The sequence below is a fragment of the Syngnathus leptorhynchus genome, chromosome 17, assembly GCF_054491065.1.
Source record: "Syngnathus leptorhynchus isolate UIUO chromosome 17, UIUO_Slep, whole genome shotgun sequence".
NCBI lineage: Eukaryota > Metazoa > Chordata > Actinopteri > Syngnathiformes > Syngnathidae > Syngnathus > Syngnathus leptorhynchus.
This window is the reverse complement of record NC_141211.1, coordinates 8278571-8302219: the sequence shown is the minus strand read 5'-3', so window position 1 is coordinate 8302219 and position 23649 is coordinate 8278571. Positions and strand designations below refer to the sequence as shown.

General features: G+C 41.8%; 1 protein-coding gene across 1 annotated transcript in view; it reads left to right on the top strand.

Moving 5' to 3' along the window:
- The first annotated feature begins 2174 nt into the window (after positions 1–2174).
- LOC147043610 (roundabout homolog 1-like) overlaps positions 2175–23649 on the top strand; it is a 42472-nt gene continuing 20997 nt past the window's right edge. The window contains exons 1-2 of the mRNA XM_085935531.1: positions 2175–2547; positions 13303–13629. Of these exons, the coding sequence (XP_085791657.1) occupies positions 2487–2547; positions 13303–13629 (388 nt within the window). The 5' untranslated portion in view covers positions 2175–2486. The remainder of the gene's footprint in view (positions 2548–13302; positions 13630–23649) is intronic.

Sequence of the window (23649 nt, the reverse complement as noted above, 5' to 3'; positions counted from 1 at the left end):
GCAGAGTGTTGCTCCAGGTTAGAGTAATGGGAGTATAATTCTAGACCACTGTTAGCTACAACGGCGACCCCAATTTCCAGGAATGGGACTTTGTTTTCATGTGCTGACAGACAATGTAGCACTTAATAACAGTTAAGCAGCTGGACACATCCAGCGTTTTGTCTAAAGCCAACAAAGGCCCCCCCCCCCCCCATTGTGCGGAGAGACAAGCATTTGCACAACAATGGCACGCCCCACAAAAATATGTCCGCTTTTAAAATGATTCTACGGATTATTGGAACCCTTCAAAATAGATGTAACAAGAATTTCAAACTCAAAGAACAAAAACGTGGTCTGAAACATTATTGGAGGGTAAATGAATTATTTTGCAAGAAAAGGATGAGATGGTAGGCTACTAATGATGTGGCATTGACTTCACCCTAACCCTACTTGGAAAAAAAACAGGAAATCACGGAATTCAAACCCGATACCGCTCATTCGAGAGACAGATGTGCTGTAACGTTACTTCTCCAAGTTAATTTGTAATCTGAAAAAAGTGACATACTATAGCACCATTACCAGGCATGCAAGTATTTAAAAAACTGCATCTAAATTGAAGCTTGTTTTCAGGGTTGATGAAATAGTTTTGATCTCCCTTTTTCTCCTTTCAAGATGAAAAACATTTTTTTCCCTCTCAAAAAATGTGAGTCTTTATGCTCCGGCCAGAAGAAAAAAAACCCCACAACAGCGAGACTGTAAGGACTTGAAAGGCTCTTCATTCTTTAAAGAGTGGAATGAGACTGGCTACCATGCTGCTCATTTCGAGAGACAGAGAGAAGAGGAGATGCAGCTAGCTATTGCATCAGATTCCACTGCTGTGATTTGGGTGAAGAACGTGAACGTTGTTTCTCTTTTTCTACAGGGCTTTGTATGACCCAGGGAAACCGCATTGATGTGCAATGACAGACAGGCAAAGATATGAATGAGTGAAGCAAACTGAAAAAGCAAATGAACTGACAGATTCAGATATGAAATGAAACGGGGAAGGCAGACTGCCTTCGATTAATCCTAACTATCTGCATTTATGAGCTAAGCAAACAACCGTGCACATTCCATTATAGGGTGAAAATGTATGCGATAATTGTCGTCTTGATATCTATTTTGAAGTGAAAAACAGTTCTCAGTCTCTGGCTTTGCCATTGCATGCTTTGTGCTGCCATGAAGACAGGCATGTCTTTGTGACACAATATTTTCACCATCTGTTCCTGGAAAATATTCCACTGCTTTGAAATGTGAGCAATGGCGTAAATATTTGTCAGAATTCACGTGACCTTTTGTTGCGGCACCTGTTGTTGAGGCGACGTGGGCACATGATGGTTTCCGCACTGAGTCTCTTCATCCTCTAGGGGGCGTGCTTACATTTTGACAATAATATTCTGAACGCTTGTTGGATATTTGCTCTAGTTACAGGGGAAAATAACTTTCCTCATTTAAATATGTACTTTTTGGACTCAGCGCGTGACGGTTTCGTCAACATGTGTCACTTCGTGGCGTGAAATGTTCAGCAGCATCACAACTGTAATGCAATTCCACTCATATCTAATTTCCCCAATGGCATGCTGAGAGGTCAGGGGGTGAGAAGTGAATCGATTTTTGGTCAGCTTGGAAAAAAAAAAAAACCAATGCTGCTGGCTGGCTCATTATGATGACCCCTTTCCCCCAACACTACAACATGAGCTGGTCCACAAATGGTTTGAATTACAGCTCGGGGGGGTGATCAATTAAGAGAGCACTACTCGTAAATTATTAGTTTATTTGATTAAAAGGTACACGTTTGAGCAATATGGATATATTGTGCAAACAATTGTCATTTCAAGCATTAATAACAAGGAAAAAAAGTCAACCCCCATCCTCGCACTTGAATGAAATTGTTTAATATTCACAGTGAGCACATTTTACCAAACATTTATGAATTATTTGCATTTTTGAAGTGCTACAAATTAGGACTCGTGGACAGTTAAGGGTGAAATCTCCTGAGCAGCAGCGGTAAAATCCGAGCCCACTTCTCCTCGTGTGCGCACTGACGCAGACGCACAAGCGTCTCACCCAACCAACGCCGCTTCCACTTTTGCAGCAGTCTGGCGTGCACAGGCTTCACATTGAAACCTCGCTAAAAAGTGCTTGCCACAACATTTCTATGAGATCATCGCCTACTTACGCGAAATGACGATTGGACTCAGGCGATGGATGCGGTGAAGTTGCCGTCGCCGGTCCGAAGTGACGAGCCGCGTGGAGAAAGCCTCCTATTTGGTCTCGAGTGGGATACCTCATCGAGAATTCATCTGAACTTTAAGCGGGCATCTCTCCGTGAGGAGTGGCTCTGAGACTCTTTCATTCGACCAAGCCTGACAGCAGCAACTCGGGCTCACAAGTTCGGATTTAGATGAACTAAGTGTAACCACGACGCGCATTCAAAGTCTGGAATACTCCGACTTCTCCTTCTTTGAATGATGCCTGCCCGTTCCAAGGGGATTTATTGGCTTTTGGCATTTCTGCACCTTTGTTCAGGTATGTTCTTATTTTGTTTTAAGGCAACGTGAAAGGGGCTATGATGAGATGCAGATGGTAGACTGAAAATGTAACTGTTTGACCATTTCCAAGTTTGTTCAGATAAGAGGGTGGAAGGTACCAGTGTGGATGCGAGTTGTACTTTGTACCTGTTTTTTTTTTTTTTTTTCTATCTATCACTAAGTGTGCCCTCAAGTGTTCCCTAGTATCCATTTACTGTACATATAGGTATCTCTTGTAAGCCTCTTTTATTCAGCTCTTATCTCACCCGGGGAAGTTAATTGCCATAATAGGTGTCAAAATGGGGGAGAGGATTTATGCAAAAGTAGGTTTTATGCATAAGAGCATTGGCATGTGTGTGCCTGCCTACCATCTTCAGCCCTCAGTGGGCGTATGCGACACAGAAGCTGTCGGTTAATGAGGAAGACTGCACTGGAACAGTCCCACCAGTCAAACCAGTACATGTCTGGTATTTTAACTGGATGGAAAATGAGGCCCTTGTGCACTGTCACTCGTTCTGCAGAGTGGGCTCATTACAAGAAAGAAAATCTTCAAGGGGCTACCTCCCCTAAAGGATGCTTAACAATAACAACAAGGTTACCTGCTCATTATTTGAGATTGTGTAGTGCTTTATCGGGACGCATACAGAATGGGTGTGTCACCTTTGTGTGGCATGTAGTAGACTGTAAAACGTCACATTGTTGGGGATGCAAATGCAAAGCTGGTGATGCAAATGCAAAGCTGGCGAGTTAATTGTAAAATGAAAGGACTTACCTCTACTTATATACTGCTTTGGCATTAAAGCATATATAGTACATAAGAGCCATGTAACACAGTGTCCTAGTGTACAGAAAAAGTAGAACACATCAAATTAATGTTCAGATCTTTTCTTATTCCAAAATGTGGTAAAAAAAAAAAAGTTGATGGTTAACCAAAAAGTAGAGAGAGGGGAAAAAAAAATCAAAATGTTTTGTTTGCACCTGCCTCACTTTGTCCGCACAGACAAAGACAGCTGTCAATATCATTCATTCATTCATTCACCGTAAATGTCAGACATTGACTGATGGGTTTATTTAGTGCAGCTATTGTAGAACTGTGGGGATTTATCAATTTCAGAATAGCCGTAGGTTGATTCGGAATGGTTTGATTTGCATACCATTGCGCAATAAAAGACGACAACAGTGCCTCTATTGTGGGGTTGAGCTCTTCTGACTATGTTTGCTGTGACTCCATTGTAGCCAGATACAGAATGTGGACCTTCTCTACACCAAGAGCTCAAAAATGAACCCCACGACAACAGGTTTCCGCTTTGTTTTCTTTACAATTCCAAACTGACAAATTTTGGTCTCACCGCACCGACCACAGACCTTTACTATGAGAGCTCCAGCAGTTCTCTCCACAAGTCATTCTTCTTCCATGTTCTGTCAGTTATTCTTGAAACAGACCTCAGATCTGTTTTTCAGCGCTGTTCGAAGATGCGCTTACTTCAAAATTAACGAAACCGTCGGCAACAAGCTGGTAATTCTATTGATTTATTCAGCTGAAGATGCCTGACATGAAAGTCATGCCCTACAGGAACGACTCAATAATATCGAGCAATGAATAAACTAACATTTTGGCTTCTCGTGAGATTCTTCTTTGGAATAAAGCATTTCGAGTATTACAAACACTCACTGATCAACTTGGAAAAATCCATTTGTAGCACAGATCACCGATGTTCGGAAACAACAGTCAATTCTTAGAGCTGCATTGCATTTGTGCATCATATTGAAAGTTGTTTGTAATATTATAACACTGAGCTCTTAAAGTGTGAGGTTAAGTATTTCAGTTGTGCTGTGACAGGCCACCTGGAATTACTTTGGGAGTTTAATCTCTGGCTTTATAAAGCTGCCACCAGTAATGGATGCCAGATGATACATAACAATCTAAATGGCCATCATTGAAAAAAACAAATAAACATGCACTTGTGCCCATGTGCGTTTGTCCCGCACATTTTAATTATGCATCCCCAGAGTGATGCTGTGACTAGCTGTGCCATTTTACCTGTTTTGTTTGGATGGTCTGTAAACACAGCTTTTGAAACAAGGTGGAAATTAATGTGCCATTCTGTGCTTTCCCTGTTGACAGCTTTTAACCAGTAGACATTACAATTACTCCAAAATTGAGATGCTGTCGTTGAGCAAAAAAAGGCCCAAACAAATGGTTTTAAAACATGGCAGCATTTTCTCACCTTTGCTCTTCTTATATATTACAGAAAATGTCATGTTTTGGACTCAGAAATAGCTCTCAACACGCCTGGACTACACATTTTGCTCTTCAATTGAGTTTGATTGTTGAGATGAAGCTGCTATTAGGCCAAATAAAAACAAGTGGAAGAATCAGAGCAGAGGAAGGAAAGTTATCATTACAGTACCATTAGGAATGATTTTCTGCCAGAGGTTATGTTTTGATCGCTTCAATACTTGGAAAAAAATAGCTTGGGCAGTACACGGGCATAGATGAGTGGTTACAAGCTACCTTTATTTCACTACAATTATACAATATTTCTTTTTTGGGGGGGGGGAATGCTCTGGTCAGAGTAGTTTGGCAATTGACTTTTTGTTTTGACATGAATGTAATGAATAATATAAATAATAACTTTTACTCCGTTACAATGAGCTACAGTCCGCTTGCCATTTTGCCAGCGTGGTATTTTTTTTTTTCACAATGTCATAGGAATTGGATGAGTACAAACTGCTGGAGACATCTGGCTGACTGGAATTGGTAGTAAACCAGTTTTGGGTTGACATGGCTTATTACTCCTGCAGTCTTGGCAAGTGACACTCTTGGCTGCTAGAGGTTGACCAACATATTGACATGGCACTTGTTACAGAAGGCTGGACCTCGAGTAATGATAGCCTGATTGGAGGGAGCTAGCTTCTCGTAGCCTCTCCCAAGGTAACAAGACTCCCCGGGGTCTTTCCTGAGTTGACAGTGATGAGCTGAGGCTTTCGGCTAATGAGGCCTGTTCCCCCCCCGTGGATGATACGGGATATCTTTGTAACCGATGAGGGCTCATTTTGGCGTATCGGATGCAATCGTCAACAAATTTGCTCATTATTATAGAATCGATAATGTATGAAATTTTGTCAAACCCAATCAGTATTTGGTTTAGAATGAATATGCATTCATGCATTTTGAAAAATGTTAGCTCAGCTTGCTATCCAAGTGTGTTTTTGACTCTTTTTGAAATCTGTGATGGTTTCCTGCAGCGCTTTGTGGAGTCTAAGCACGATTGCCAACCCTTGTGAGAGTAAGGGGGGGGGGGTGTTCAAGTTCACAGGTCATCACACTTGCACAAAGGCATGCACATACACTCCAACACACACACACATATAACTCCTAATTTTGAATGGGATTGATTACTGCCTGCCTGAGAGTTGTCGGTTCCTAGCCTAAGGGAACCTCCCACACCTGTAGTATTCCGTTTGCGTCCATCATTTGTCTGTGGAAGAAGAGGAAAAGCATCAAAGTTCTGACCTATGCATTTAAGTATTTCAAAATACTCATCCATAAAAAATAATGACTTGTCATCACATTAAAATGAGACAAATTTGATTATTTTAAGTAGTCTGTAAATACGGTGTAAGATTTTTTTATATTTTTAAATCCCAAAGACACTTCTGGTTTCATATTTCAATATTTACAACTTGTGTGGATAATTCAAGGCTTTCATAGCCATGTGTTTTGAAGTAGTTCAAGTGACTTCTAATGTGTGGTTATTCCTCAAATGGGAAGAAAATGTTTTACCCCTGTGACCCTGCAAGTTGTACATGTATGATTGAAGAGAATCTGGCGATGATTGAGGTGCTCTCGGAATGCACTCTCTGCTTCTCTAGGATGTAGCTTTTAACAGACGTCAAGCAAATTAATATTTTGAAAAGACAGCTTTAAAGGTCATGGAAATAGTATGACCTCAGAGATGCTTCTTGAGGTTACATCTGTGTGAGCCATCTCTTCTCCAGTGGAGCGTTCTATAATCAATACCATCAATATGCTTTGTGGAAAATCTTCCACGCTATTTTCACTTTCACAGCAAAACGCACCCGGAGAGGACACGTTTTCACATCAGAGGTGGATGCAGACTCACAAATCATTTAAGTCGGCACAAATTAATTGCAAAAAAGAAAAAAAGAAAACCCTAATGGATTACTATTAGAAAGGGAGCACATGAGTCGTGCGGCTCATCTCTCTGCCATCTCTTCCATCCTTCTCATCTTTCCTCTTCAATTCGTCTGTCATTGCTGACACAATGTTCAAAGCACTATGTGGCAAGATTGTGGGATAAAAAGTCTTTTTCCCACCAGAGCTTCTCTCACAGAGAGAATAACCATAATGCATTTAATTAGAGCTATTGTTAGATGGTATAGCTTTGAATTCATTGATCAATCCACAGGAAAGACTTAAGCTTATGAATTGATGATTGTGTATTATTAGTTGATTTAAAAGCAGGGTATGAATGTAAATACAGCACAGTAGGTAATAATGCATTATCAAGGGCTCATGCTTTATTTTGATTTAAGGCATTGAAGAGCTAAATATTTTCCGAGGTAGAAAAGTTTCAAAGCCGTCAGCGTGTGATCTTGACATTGACTCATTTATAGAAATTTCAATCAAAAGAACAGAAAGCTGAATTATGGTTTAGAGCCAAGAGCCTTCAGTCAACTAAGTTGAGTGGAAAGACAAGCAATTAAAATTTCACATGATTGAAATAAACTGCTTCAGGTTAATGAGGTGGGTAAATTGGAAAAGAAGTGAAGGGGAATTGCGTCAGTGTCTGGATGAGCCGTGTTGTCTTTGACAGACATATGTGGTTGGAATTATTGCAATTACCCCACGCGCAGATTTTAAAAATACGAACCAAAAGATTAAAAAGAAAACTGGAGGCAGTCCATTAATCTCCTCGACTTTTTGTCCCCGTAGTTTATCTGACTACGGAAAGCTTCACCTCCAATCATCCAAACTACCAGCAGTCATTTCTGTTTTCATTTGTTCCTTCCAATCATCTCTTCATTTGGCTGGCCAATTAAAATGAAATCTGCCTACAGCTTCTAATTAACTCAATTATTTTGTTACATTTGAGATATCTATGAATGAAATCATCAACATGAACTGTTGCCAACATTTTTTAAATTGGATGCAAGTTTACGACCCCTTACTTGAGAGCCCCTCCGGGTCCATCTGGGAAATGTTGCCAATCACGGCAAGTTTAGATAATCATTGTGGCTTGGGGTGCTTATCACATGGCTGCATCAAGGTGATAACCGCTGGCAGAAGGCCATCCAACAATCGTCACTCATTTTAGTGACTGGACTTTAGATGCTGCACTTCCAAAAAAAATCAAAGGTACTATGGGCAAGTATAATCTGTTGGCTGATCAACTCCATATTATTTTAGAACTCACATGTCTTTATTTTTTGTTTTTCTTTCCCATTTGGTCAGCAACTACCAACTTGCATTCTTCAGAACCGCTATTTCCTCTTCTGGCCCCAATCAATCCAGCCAAATAAAACACATTTAAGCACACAGGCATAATATATTCTCCGATTACTGTCTGACCATATCATTTTATCACCCTCTTGTAGACCTTTTTGAAAGTTGAGAGTTCTAATAGTAATGGTTTAAAATGGCTGTGGTCTTTTCTGTAAAAAGAGAGAGAAAAAAAGGATCTTTTCAATCCCATCGTACGAGTGAGGTGGGTTGGGGCGGGGGGGTGAAAAGCAATTTGTACGTCCACATTTTGAACAGTATTTGCTCGGAGGAACTGATTGACACAAGCAGGTTTGTTGTGGAAGAAAGGTCAGCATATGATGGACTTCCAGCAGCCATTTCTCATCCTTGCTGAACTCTTGACATCAGTTTCTGCAGCACTACTTTATTGCTGTGGCAGCGTTGCTTCTTCTTCCAGCATGTAATAAGGAGTTTGTGGAGGGTACACCACCCCACACATTCTGTATGCCATCTAAAAAAGTCATGTAGGTCAAATCTTTTGCCGCAAAGTTAAATCTCATCTCGCTGAATGAACTTTGTTTCATATAAATATTCATTGATACCAATACAAAGCACCCGATACCACTATTCCAACACAAATAAATGGACAACGACGTCCCGATGAAAATTAACAATCCAGCCAGGATTTGACACATTTTAGACTCACTGAGCAAAGTCTCGTTCTATTGAGTCATCATGACAGTTACTCACATCTGGGTTGCTTCTACCAGAGGCTTAATTAAGTCCAAAAATGAATTGAGGTCATCCAGATGTTCACATACGTCACACAATGACACCATTTAAATCTAATAGAGAATATGCAATATGTATTAATTGAATTTGTTAAGAAAAAAAAATCTTGTTTAAATGGTGACGATGGGGAAATGACAATCGCACTCCAGGAGGACAAATCACAACATGCACGTCATGAAACTGATTCTCTCATTTCAAAGAAAGTACACTGTTAAATGTCCAATTTCTTAAAAAATAAACCTGGGCCATTTCAATGTCTGCATCCCTCACTGAAAGTCTGACTTTTAGCTTTGCTCGAGGAAAACTCAATGACAAAAGCAGAAACCGGACTTTCCATTGTACATTGAATGGAGTGAGGAGAAGCGTGTCGGCTTTGCTGCTGGCCTCCTGGTAGTGGTGAACAGCGGGAGGTTGTACCCTCTGCATCTTGTTTATGCATAAAGGAATTGGAAGTAAGGTACAAAATATGCTTGATGGATTGATTCTGTTCTTTAAGTATGCCGTTGACCTAGTTGGCTCAGATTTTTATCACGTACCAGCAGTGTTCTTGTCTGATTCTGCCCTGGGGACCTAATTGCATGTTACCTTCCCAGTGAACATTTAACAGATGGCAATTCAAGTATTTGATTCCTTCCTCTTTTCCCCGGTAATAATTTTTGTATTAACAACACTGTGAAAATGAAAAAAAGGTTGCAAGACTTGAATCATCATAAAATGACACATCTGCAGTATGCCCAGCTTGTATATTATTTCTGCTTGCATGTTCACTTGGTTTACTCTCTTCTCAACATCTGGCTTTGCACTACAGTAATGGGAGTTGTTATCATGTCCGTGACCTTGCCTTTCATCTCCAGGGACATTTGTATTGGCCATTGTGCTATTAAAAGTCTCCAGGGGGAGAGAAATATTGATAAATCCAGATTAAAAAGATCTTCCATGATTGCAATTTTGGAAGGCTCAATAGTTGCCAAGAAGCGTGTCTGTAGATGGCTCTTCCCGACCCCTCTAACATTTGTGAATGACAGTGTTTAATTGCTTCACTAAATTGCACTTTATACAACCTGGGAAAGAATTTCTGGAATTTATTGGCTTCCCCTTGTTTTGCCTCACAAATTGAAGAGTGAATGATTGAAGTGTATGTCGTCAAGGTTTGAGTCGAGCAACGAGTTCATTTTAGCACAATGTCTGTTTATATTTTTTCCCCGTTGTTGGACAACGGGGTGACGTTCATCACAACACAGGTCATGACTTTGAAATAGCGACTGGCTCTGTACAGGGGCAAGAAAAATCTGCCTTGCAGCATTTTCCAACATACAATATACATCGTTTGTTTATTCCACATTTTTGAAAGGATTCAGTATTGAACATGACCAAGCAGTCAGTCCAAGTCCTCTGGCTGTGGATTTTTTGTTTTTAAGCTTTCACTGTGCCAGCTGTCACTCAAACAAAATGTTGAGTTTAAATCTGTGGCATGATGTTATTTTTAACTCTACATTATTACCATGACATATGCATTGAGATTTCTCTGCTCCTTTCTGCATTTATCATTTTTGCTGGTTGTTCAAACATACATTCCTGCTGCAACCAACATGGAAGGTGTACTGTGGTTGAATGAAACTCCACAGGAATCATGGCATCAAAAGAACAAAATGACATGACAGTGACTGCACCACTAACCAACTTGAACTGAATGAAAGCAAGGAAATACGTATACAAACAAAACTGATGAGAAACCAAACAAGATCTGACTGGACGGCTCTGATTGGTTGACACAAGACACACGGCTGACGAGAACAGGTGGACAAACTGAAAGAAGAAGATATGACATAAAAAAAAAAACATTCATTGCTTGTTTTATTGTCAAAATAAGGATCTTGACTAGCTAGAATATGGAAATCTTTGACTTTCTGTTAGGAAATGTGGATTTGGAGCCAATGTCCGTCCCATTGTGACTACAAAAGAAAATTCAATTACTTCTCCTCAGGCAAAAATGTCCTCAACAAAACATTCTGAACATAGTTTATTGGAGTCCTCCAGGGTGGCGTTGGTACTCGAGTTCAGGTAATAATCCCACGTTGCCCCAGGCTGGGATTTATCATCCCCACAACTGGGGCTCTGCTGCAAATGATCTGCGAGGTTTTAAGTCTCTAGGATCTAGCATTTTTAAAGCTCTCCTCTCCAAACCACCAGCTGTAAAACACTTGGTTATTTTGGGGAACTGCGTGCATCCGTGTCAGACACCACGTCTGAAGCGTTAGGCCTTGTGGGATTCTTCTTCTTGAGCTGACAGTTTTTGTGACCTCAACGCAATAACTTCACTTTGGCTCGGTCACATGGTACTCTTCTTCCATACTGTATAAATACATGCAGTGTTATTCTCCAAGTTTCACTGGGGTGGGTCGAGCCCAGACCACCAACATGCTAGAAAATTACATTCACATTTCTCCCAAGTTATTGCCATGATCTCAGTGCTCATATGTTGTTGTTTTTAAGATTCTGCCTTGACCCTTTATCAGCTCATTTCATCTCCTCCCCACCAATATTCACCCAGCCTACACTAATAAAAAACAATGCACCAAACTTGTATATTTGATCAGACAGAATTCTGAGTATCTCTCCACCTCTTTGCCACTCAGCCCAAACTGCTCTCCCCCGGTGGGCTTCTTCTCTTGCTTCTCCCCAGAACTTTAAGCCAACATTGTTGCCTCAGGCGTGACTGAGTTAAAAAGAAACAACTTACTGTACTTGTCGGGGCACAGGTGCTACAAATGACCTTCCTTGTATATGCATGTACTCAATTGTGCATCTGTGTGCATGTTTTTGCATACTGATTTTGCTGCTGGCTGCTGGCCCTTTACAGATAAGGCCTGATTTTGTGAGCCCCCCACACACACACACACACTTGTGGCGGGCTGATATTGCCTGTCTGTGTAGCCAGAGAGCTTAGGGAGCTGCTAAAACCCACAGGCAGCAGCCCAGCACAATTAAGAACAAGGAAAGAAGCATGTGTGCCGTAAACAGGGACAAGAGACCACAGGGGTAGCCTTGTTTATTCCTTTGTTAGAGCAGTGTTGGGGGGGTGAGGGAGGAACATGTAACAGGTGATCCATTGCCAGTGAAACCTCATTTGATTTAGTGTCTCCCATTTGAAAGACATGTTTCAATTATTCCTTATCTTGTATTTATATGTATTTTTATTTTGTATAAATGTGTTTGTCATTTGAGCCTCATTTGCATGATAAGTCTACTTTTTTACTCCATGGCAAAATATTACATTTCCTAAAGTATTAAATAATGCATAATCATTTGTATGCATCCTTCCAGCAGGGTTTACCAGTCCTCTGACATTAAGGAATAAACTGTTATGAGCGAAAACAAAGCAAAATATCAAGGCTTAATGGAGCACCTCAATTCCATGTAGCTCACAGCAAGATCGATTCGGGTTCATTGCTTGCTCCAGGCTTTTGGGTGTCGAGTCTATATCTTCTCCCTGTGCTTTTAGCCCTTCTCTAGAGCTCATGTCATTGCTCTCCAAAAATGCTGGGAATATAATTTGCCCGTACGTATGACGTGTGGTTGTCTGTCTTCTAGGTAGGATCCTCCCTGTAGGTCTAAGTGCCCAATTATTAGAGTCCTTATTAGTCTTAAAAGCGAAATTCAGCTTGCACTCTGCTGTAAATAGGAAGATGCAAACAGTGCTGCAGGGTGGGGACAGTGCCTGGCTCACGATCATCTCAACAGTAGCCGACAATCCGACAAGGATGGCTGGATGAACAGTCGACGTCAAGGAGCTGTGAGGACATGCAGGCAGGGCATCTGAAGGTGATCCTCATTAGGGAGGTTCTGCCTCACAGGAACTCACTTGGTGATCTTAGAGCTGAACTAAAAGATTGACATCTTAACAGTGAAGTATGAAAGGTTATTTTATGGTTCGTAGTTCCGGTGAACTAGTCAGACGGATTTAATGATTGTGCTTGCTGTGGTGACTAAAAACCATCCATCCATTCATTCGGCCATCCAACAATTTCCTATACTGCTTATTTAATGAAGATTGAAAGACTTACAAATTGCCCATCATAATGTAACGTCCTTTCATTCATTAAAAAAAAAAAAAAAAACAACCCAAGAAGTCACCGACAACCTGAATAATTGTCTTCCATTCAAGCAGACATTGAAAGGCAGCCGGACGATTTCATATTTCAGCATTGTTTACTCATTTACAATGAATGCCTCGTGGGCTCCGTCAGCTGAAAGCAAAGAAAAAACACCTCATGAGCGACGTAAATTGTCGGCTAATTATATTGTCAAACTAGATTATCGTTAATACTTGCACAACAATATATAACACGCCTTGTCAAATCCTTTCAGCCCTGCTACCGTTTTCATTAGCACACGATTGCAAGAGTGACTACAATGGAACCCGCGTGGCACTTAATGCTTAACTGAGTTTTTGTCATCCCTCCCTCTCTCCAGGGTCTCGTCTTCGCCAAGAGGACTCCCCTCCCCGCATCGTTGAGCACCCCTCTGACCTGATTGTGTCCAAAGGGGAACCGGCCACTCTCAACTGTAAAGCAGAAGGCCGTCCGCCACCTACGGTGGAGTGGTACAAGGATGGGGAACGTGTGGAGACGGATCGGGACAACCCTCGCTCGCACCGCATGCTCTTGCCGAGCGGCTCGCTCTTCTTCTTACGTATTGTCCACGGACGGAGGAGCAAGCCTGACGACGGCAGCTACGTCTGCGTGGCCCGCAACTATCTGGGCCAGGCAGTCAGTCACAATGCATCGCTGGAAGTAGCCAGTAAGTTGACATCTTGAAACACTTAGGAATGAAACAGCACAACTGTAATGGAGTGTGCCTCTGACCTCGCCTGACCTCTTGGGTGAATGGACACTCACGAGCTGTAAAATATTACACAAAATGTTCATGCTAGCTTTTTTTTTTAATTTTTCCTTCTACCTGGTTGGAAGACATGCCCTGAAGCCAACTTTGTAGATGGAAAGACTTGCGAGGTGGCTTTGCGACACACCTGTCAGTCACGCAGCAGCTGTGCATCAGCTTTAGTCTGCATTTTTTAACAATCTCTGCGTGTGTTCCGAACAGGTGACAGTGTCGACTTGCAGAGTCAAGTGTCTGCTGTCGCTCGCTAAACGGCTTTTTCCCGCAGTATGTCCCAAGCGGGAATCTGACAGGCAAATGTTTAGCAGGAGAGTACAAGAAATAGGTAAAGCCAATTGAATTTTTTCAACTCAACTGAGAATCAACTAAAGCAAGACTCGAAGATGAGACTTACCAGTCAAAGCCCTGACATGCTTGAAAGCATCTCATTCTATAGCGTCGATCTCCCTGATTTTCTCAGCTGTGTCAGCTCACACTGCTCTAATCACACTTTGTCTCCAGGGCAAATATTTCACCAAGGTTTGAGAATAATAATACCGCTCTAGTATCACTTTCTCCTTTTGAATTATAATGAAAGAGAGGGTCAAACGGTATCAGGATAATGCTCGATCAGCACTCCAACTCTGGGAAGCAAAGCCCCCAAGGGTGAGAGTTCATTAGTTGTGGAGTTGACTAAATTTACCGGCAGCTTCTAAGGCTGAGCTCGAACACAAGGAGGACTTGTTGAAGCTGCCTGGATGAGTTACGTCTCCTTGTCTTATCCGGTTGAGGTCGCGCAGATTCACGGGTCACAACGGGACCGGGCAACACAGACGGCTTTTTTGTAAATTCTGCTGAGTTAAGGACTTTAAAGAGGGGTCTGTGAATCAGTGCAGGATTAAAGTAGGAAGTGACCCTGGTGTGTACTCTGTCAATAGACAATTTGTCCAGTTATTTTCCATTTAGTTACAGCACTTTAGATGCTTAAATATTTTTCAAGTATATGTACGTAGGGCCCTAATTTCAACCGCATCTTCTCCATGAATGGTAGGTTTTATCATTGACCATATAAATGCACACTTTTACCGCAAACGTTGTTTTCAAAATGGTGGTCTACCACCCTGCTCTTATAGTCACCGCAGTCCAATTTAATCTTATCTTTTGAGTCGTAGTCCTCTGACAGTTGACGGCTGACAAAAGACCGTCTGTGACTCTGACAGATGTAAGACAACAAGAGCGGGAGGGCATTGACAGAGGCAGACAGAAGCCGACGAGCGAAAGGATGACTTTCCTTCCAGGCATAGAAAGTGAAACTTGTTTGCGGAAAATTGAGGTGACGTGGTAGAGGCAGTGACAGATGTGAATTGTGCCGGTGCCTGAAGCGTGACCACAGGCTCGGAATGCAACGCAAGTACACAGAAACACACGGAAGGAATCAAACTGGAATTGAATGCGTAAAAGGGGAAAAGACATGTAACTCAGTTCCTAGCCTATAAATGTCACAGGAGACACTCAGCACATTTTTTTTCTGCCTAGAGACCCTAGAGGACCTTGGGAAATGAACATATGTCCTATTGACCTCGGCCACTTGATTCAATCACAGAGAGCTTTATTGAGGTGAAAGCAAAGTCACAGCCTCTGTACGCTAAAGGTTATTGGATAGTAGACCTATTTTCTGGGTTCGGGAAGAGAGAGGAATAAATGCTATTCTTAAACTAATTGGACTTTGCCATTTGCTCGAAGAAAGTGTCGCTCATGCCAGGGATGAAGGTCAAGGCACAACTCCACAGTAAAGTAATAAGCTGCAAGGAAAGACAACCTTCTTGTTATGAATGCACTGGAGGTTAAGAAAGGGAAAGTCGTTTTTGTATATGTTTATTATTTATGTGTAGCTTTTCACACAAAGTCAAAAGTAACAAGAACGTGTTACCTTGGTAACAGGCTCTCCCCGAAATGGTCATCTTTGAGCATTTTAGGCATACGCTAGCAATAAACGAGAATAGCTCAAATCAGAAAATTGCAATTGTCTATTTATATGCATATAAAATATATTATTAATATTAAACCACATTTAAAATCTAAACATAATGTATGCAAGGGTGCATGAGTGACAAAAAAGAACAGTCACTCAAAATATATTCCTGCCTATTTATTGTCCATCCTCGTGAAATTTTAATGTACAATTCCTCACACAAGGTTGAATTTTTCCAGCATATCCACATTGAGACTTGCTGCAATAAAAAAAAAAAATGTCCACGTGCAATTTTGATGAGCAGCAGATTTGCCCTTAGCTGTGAATGTTGGCTGGATGACTGTGGAATAGTACATTTAACACCTGGTGCTGTGTCGAGAGGCTGCTGACCAAACTGCTCCCCACTCGTCAATGAGCCCCTGAGGAGGGACAAATAAATCAAACAGGAACATGGGCCAGGTGTTTCAAATGTGCTACAACCTGAGAAGAGCATGAAGAAGAGAGTCACACTCACATGATATGGCACAGAGCAAACCCTACCTTTGTGTTTCTATTTTTTGATTATTCATTGAGTTTGGCCGGTCACATTATTGCTTATCAGCCTCTCACAACTAGAATACTGCATTTGGAGTTCCTTATCATCTGGTTTTAAAGATGCTTCCAGCTCAGTTTACATGCAATTTCTATTTGAACACCCTGAAAATAGCTTTCAAATGAAGGCAGGAGGTAAACATGTCGGTAATTAGGCGAATGCATTAACGTGATGGACATGTTCAGTGAAGTGAAGACGCTCTGTGAAGTGGATCATGGGATATGCACGGCTCAGTCAGACTGTGAGTTTGACAGCATGTGCCGGGACCCCCGGCCCGCCTCCCCCGTTCGCTCCTCTTTGATTGGAGTCTTTCGGCGGCAATGAGCGAGCGTACGGAGGCGGCGGCGAGGGAGGCGGATTCTTCGAGGTCAGGGTTCCCTCTCTTGCCAGCCCCTCCATTAACTAATGACTTCAAATAGCTGTCACTGAGTACATCCTGCCTGTCAACTCTCTGGATGAATGCAAAGTCCTAAGTCGCCATGTGAGCGTTATCTCTGAGAAAATTATTTTCCCTCCATATGGTTGAGGAATGATAGGCAATTGCATGTCGTTGATCCAAAAGCACCAAAGTAGCAATCTGTGTTTGGTTCACATTTCCGATGAAGGACTGGGAATGCTTGCGAGCCTCTTGTACCTCATCCTGCTTTCTACCATTGCATTGCGATTTGATCATTCAGCAAATCGCACGTCAGATACAGCTGGATTGTGTTTATTGTGCGCAGAGCGTTATCCAAAGCATTTGACTTTCTTGATCCACGATAAGTGGTTCCAAGAGCTGGATTTGTGACATGGTGTCAGGATGCTTGGAAGAGTTTGTTTAGACTGGAGCTTAGTGAAAAGAGAGGCTGGAGGACACCAGAGCTTCTGAGAAGGAACACATGGCTCATGAATGTGCTATGTACAGAACACTCAACACCCAGTTTGGGAGGCGCTTCAATCAATCACATAACACAAATTATTGAATGGAGTTTGGAAAATATATATTGACATATATTTCGCTTTAGGCCAAATTTGAAAAAAGTATAGCGAAAAGACATTCGGTTTGTCAAGCTAAAATAGCATATTGGACTGCATATTTGACGTAAAGTATAAAATGAATATGTATACGCTGTCGAGTTTTACTGCTTAACGTCAACGCTGTCTTCTTTAATTGCCTGCATAGATGTCGAGATTTATAACATGAACATACAGAACAAAGAGCGAGAAAAAGGAGTGGTTCCTCAGTGGAATCGTGAATAATGAGGGGAACATCTCCAAAGCAGTGCAGCCATTACTGTTGCCGCCTGCTTGTCAACTCAGCCTCTCCTCTTTACTGCCCCCCCCCCCACACACACACACACACACACATATCCGCCTGTTTGCAGAGCATCGCTTCATCTTTGTCTCGTGGGAATAGCCCAGAATGTTTCAGAAAAGGTTTGTGAGGGAGCTTCAGTAGTGGCTCAAGAAATTAATTATTTGTTTTCTATAAATTTGCTTAGAATTTAGTCCAAACGACATTGACAAAATGACATCATTTAACACCCAAACATGCCATTAGTGAATATGGAGAATGATTATTTACTTTGAAAGACAAAAAACTGAAAAACAAGTGTATATGCCCCTCAATTTTTCCCCCTCAAATTCCAAGGTAGGAGATACACTATTGATATATTCCCTATTCTTATGGGTGAACATTAAACACGTTACACATCATGAATTATTAAAGCGGTGATATATTTCATTTTGCACTCCCCCCTTTCTGTTTGCACAATTTTCTCACTGGAAAGAACCCTCGCAGTTCATCACAGACATCCCAAGGCTATTTCCAGGAAATAACAATGCGGCGCAACAAATAAATACAGCGTGATATTACCATTCGCTTGCGGAAACGGAGGATTTAGCCGAGAAGTACATTATAACCGGGAGACACTGAAGAGATCATTAAATTGATCTTCACGGTGATATAGCCTGTAGCACTTGTACACTTAATCCCACCCAAACACACATCCACGAGTGTCAGTTAATAAACTCTAAATGTGATGCTTTTATATTTTTTCATCCTGCATTTAGAAGCTAAATCACTGTCACTTTCTCCCCTGTTATCTTTAATACCAGCTGTAAATTGGAATTCTTATTATCACAACAGAGTTATTGTACGAGACTTAAAAAAACAGGCAAGAATCAAAAATCTGAAATAGGGTTTAGCTTTATCTTTGTTTCTTGGAAGAAATTCAAGCCTGGCTGCTAGCATAATAAACACAGGTGTTTCATCACAAAAAGAAATCATCAAGAAATGTTTTTGGAGGCATTTTCATTGCATATCAACAGTGGTTTGCTAAGGCTCTAATTGAAATCCTCTACCATAGAAAACAGATTTCAACATTCTTCCTCATAACAATCAGCAATGCCTTTTTATTGTCTGCCGTAGCCCTTCTCCTGGTGGCTTTATTCCAAATGTCTCATGCCACATATTCCAGGATGTTGTCTTGCCAAAGGTCTTGCTCCAAAATGCCAGCAGACAATCAAACATCCAGAGCCACCCCGACAAACATGAGGCTCCCGCATAACTCACCTGTCTGTCACTGTACTATAATTGCAGGAAGCTTCTCAAGATTAGCACTGTAATTGACAGATGCTTCTGTTACAGGCTCTCCTTTATTGACAGTGGAGGACATTTTTTATGCTCTAATAGACAATGTAAACCTGCACTTGGGTTGGCAGGTGTTCCTTGAGCTTTATTGACAACGTGGAGAGACAGGCAAATCATATCATATCACATCCTCTGCAAATAAATACTATATCCATCCATTCATTCATAAGAAATGGACCATCACCAAACAATTCAAACAACAATGCATATTTGTATTTATATTTTCACTTCTCTAGAACCAAACCATCTGTCTCCTTCCATTTGCTCTTGCTGTTTGCCCTCAACTTAGACCTGCATTATTCGTCTTACATGTTTGTTTTTACTCGTGATGCTGCCCTGCATACTGACAAGTGAAGAGATCCCTTAGGGTTCAGAAAAGTGCATACGGTTTCACACCTTACAAGGCCAAGGGGATGAAATAGGTAGATTATGTGGGGGAATGGATTTGGATGTGCACTAGTTGCGAAGATAGACAAAACCTCGTTGAAAGGTTTTTTTTTTTGTGATTGAGGTACATAATAGCACAAACGGTTAGCAACTAATGGAAACTAGCTGTGGAATACAGATGAGACCTAAGTAGTTATGTGGCATTTGTTGCTTTGTGTACGATGTGCTTAAATGGCAGCAAAGAGAAAGTAGCACAAGGAGAATTGACTGAAGCAAAAGACCCAGTTTTTCACCCCGACTGTGTTCGCAAACACCGCCTTGTATGTGTTCTGTGGATAAACATCAAACCTTGTTGAATATAAATGCTTCCCCGTCGCGGCATACCAAGACCAACGAAATTACTTCTGGGAGGCTGACGCTTATAATGCTTCACACTCCTGTGGACACACAGTGGGGAATGTGCTGTACACTGTTGACAGTATATACAGCCTGCCATGTTTCATAGTCATCCCCTCAACTACACCGGCAGAAAGAGCAGGGCCGTGCATGTTCGTCATCACGCTTCAATAGATGCCATCAAACATGACCTAGCTTTCACTACCCACACCAACCAGGTGTAATCAGGTGTCATCAGAACATTGTAAGCTCACCTTCTCACATCACTGCATAGGTGCTCCTGTTTTCATCTCATCCCTCATTCTGTATTATTAGCAGCTCGAGTGGTTGTGCATCAGCCGACCCAATTAATTCAAATGCTTGCTGCAATTTGCGACTAATAAGAGGAATTAACGGTAAGTCAACCATTGCTTGAAAATTTAATAAATGTTTAATTTTCAATGCAATCTGTCGTGTGGGAAGTGTAATGTAGATGGAAGATCCACTCGCCTGAAATGATAATTAACAGAGACCTCAACTTGACCCTGACGTCTACTCCAAACATTGTCCAATAGACTGAAGGACAAACAGATTCTCTTTTTTTCCATCCTCTTCTTTTTTCTCTCTCTCTTATTTGGTTCCAGACAGGGCTCAGTCTGCTTAGAGGGAGACAGCTGGAAGGATTACAGGGAGCTAATTATAAGATATCTGTCTATAATAGTGCCGGATTACACTTTTTTTTCATTTTGATCTGAGCAACAGAAAATGCCATGAGCACCATCACACCTTACACGTTTACTTTTTATAGCCAAGACAAAAGCCTACTTGCTCGGAATTTATCCAGTAAGCATCGCACAATCACATTTGCTATCATTCTGAGATTGCCATGGCGCTTTCCACCTTTCTTGCCACTGTTTTGAGATTCACTGGATGGGAAAAACATCTATAAATAGTCACAAAGCATGTTGAGAGCGATTGGCCTTTCTTCCATCTGCATCGTCTCGTTTCCTTGATAGCATGTTTATCAACCTTGGTGGTGGTTTTAAAAATCATTTATCTCACAATATGTCCCATTCTCCGACCCCCCCATCAACGCAGCTGTTTCTCCACGTGCACATGGCACAGGAAGTGAACCTCAACGTCATGCTTTGCACCACTGCTAATATCAATTAAATTAACAGCACGGAATCAGCTGATTATGGAGCCGCCCCTCCTTTTGCCACTCAGGCGTGCAGTGTGTTTGGCAGTGCAGGTAGGACTGTGACAGACTGGGCGTGTGTGCGTGTGTATATACAAACACACGCACACACACGTGCATGTTCTTTTTTTTTTTATCATCCATATGGGTGCTAGACTAATTAAATCCAGAGGCTCAGCCATTCACCAATGACTGCCCAGAAGTAAGTAACCTTGCTTTGCAGTAAGTAACATTATTCTGTCAGTTAATTTGACAAAATCAGAAGAGTTGGAGCATTTACAAAGTTAAAATCAGGTAGAGTGATGAGAAAGATTAGTTGGTAAAAAAGGATGCAATTTTTTTTTAAATTCCAAGTGATTGTGGGCAATTAGTTTTTAAACGGGAATGCAGATGTTTGCTGTAAAGTGTCATTCTTGTTTGTGTGTGGCACACTGAGTTGGCCTCCATCGACGGAGACCTGCAAGAGGTGTCAGCAATGTTTTAAAGCAGAGGGGACCCTGTATCATGCGAGAGCTCTCTCGGTCAACCACTGGCTGTCTGGAATCTCCGCGACAGACTGGCAGGCGGCTCGTCTCTGTACAAGTGGAAGCCTCTCTCAGCAATTTCCAGCTGCCTTATCGGATCTAAAGTGTTTAAATGTGTGCCTCCCCTTTGGCCCCCATCCCATCACTCCCCCTGGCTTTCCCCTCTATGCCCAGAACAGAATACATTATCGTTCATAAGTGAAGGTGATTTTATTCTGTGGATTCTTCCATTCCGTTTGCACCGAGTGTGTGCAGATGTCCATGAGTATCCGCTGAATGGGTAGATGAACGTCATTTAACATTTTGCGCTCGCCGAATAAGCGCATGTTTGATTAGTTCGTGCTGCTTAGAAGAATAATCTACTGGTAGATTGGTGTTGTGTACTCCAAATAAAGATTTATAGGGGGTGTGTGTCAGCATGTGTTCTGTGGCGTAAACAACAGATAGATAAATAATTGGAAACCAGCTCAATTTGTCACTGTCAATGCTTCTCCAGGAACAAGTACACCGTAGCACAGCGGCAATGTGCCACTTTGTTCCCTTCACTCCTTTATCAGGTCGTCCGTCACACTACCACTCAAGACTTACTCATTGCAAAGACAATCATGCACAAGCTACACCTTCTCCTGCTTTTTGTACTCTGTTTTGTACAACCGCTCTTTATATTCTCCTGAGTTGGATTTCATTGGATAGTAGATTAATGGGGCGGTTAGTGAGTAGTTCCCAGAAGCAACATAATACATATATCATCTCATATTCCGTCTTTCAAGGACATGTGAAACACAAACAATATAAATCTCAGTCCAAACACTAAGCCTTCACCAAATACACACTCGGAGGTAGAGTGCAAAAAGTGCCCTTCTTAAATTTCATGAAGATTGGACTGAGTTTGTCCAAGAATGTAGCCTCAGAGTCTTTGGAGTCATTTTAAATATTATCTGCCACTTTATTTTGCTTCCTTTCAATTCTCCAACTGCTTCTTTTTTTCTCAGAGGGAGCCATCCAAGAAGAGAAAGACAGACATGAAGCCACAGTGAAGTTGTGCGGTTCACTCTGGTATTCTGCTGACATGGATTCCATTAAGAGGTTTTTTTTGGAATGGAGGAGGTGGGGGCAGGGAAAGAGAATGCACAACAGGATCGGTAAAAGAGGGAAGAAAAAGGCCCTTCCAAAAAAAAAAAAAAAAGACTAGTAAGGGAAATCGAGTGGCGCTGAAAGATTTTACATCGGGAGAGAGGAGCAGAATGCAGGAGGCGCTAAGCTTGATGCTGAGATAGCTTGGAGGAAATAAAGAAGATGAGAGACTCAAGTTAGAAGACAGGGGAGGAGAATGGAAAGTGATGTGGGTGTACAGTGCGTGTGCAAGAGATGGGGTTGGGAGAGGGTGGGTGGGTGTGTGTGTGTGTGTGTTTGGAGTTCAAAGCCACTTGGTGGAGCTTGCACCGGAATTGCAAATGTGAAACTTTTGAGCATCTTATTACTCGGAGTGCAACACAAATTGTTATGTTTCCGTGTGCTGAAACCAAACTTGTCAGTGACGCGCACTTTTGACCTCATCTTGGTTTGCTACCATGGACTTGAGGCAATTGGCTGACAGCTATGTGACTGACTGAGCTGCATTCTTCTACAGACTTGAACTGGAGCGCGTTATTCAATTTGCCATGCTGGTGCGCTTACGTGCGCCGCTGTGCATGATGCTGTATTAGCTTTCTTTTAGAACGTGCTTCGCATGCATAGCGACACCTCTCTGGAGTCAAGCTCTCTCAAAGTATGTGTATCTCCATTTGCATACCGCTCAACAAATGTCCACTCTTCACTAGTGCCTCAGACCACAACATCAAACGGAATCACCAATCAAAAGCCAAGAGCAACCACAAATCTTCCAGTCCAACCTATCTTTTTTTTTTTTTTGCTATAATCACATTTTTTTCTTTTTTTTTTTTATCACTTTGCACATTCTGCCTCTCCCTCCCCCACACCTACGCATTGACGATGTTCGTCAGAAAGACAAATTACCCAGCGGGCTGCTCTCTTAGCTGGGCCTTCTGTACAATAATCAATTTGAGAACATGTGGAAAGAGAAGGCAAGAGAAACGTGAAATTATTCATCAGGGTCTCTCCGTTTGCGGAATCGTAGGGGGATGGTCGGGTCTACCTTCACAGCCCTGTGAGATAATTAGGGAGGGAAGGAAAAAGCAGAAACCAGCAGAGGACTGTGGGCCTGTGAGTGAGGCGAATATAAAAAAGGTGGAGGTGAAGAGT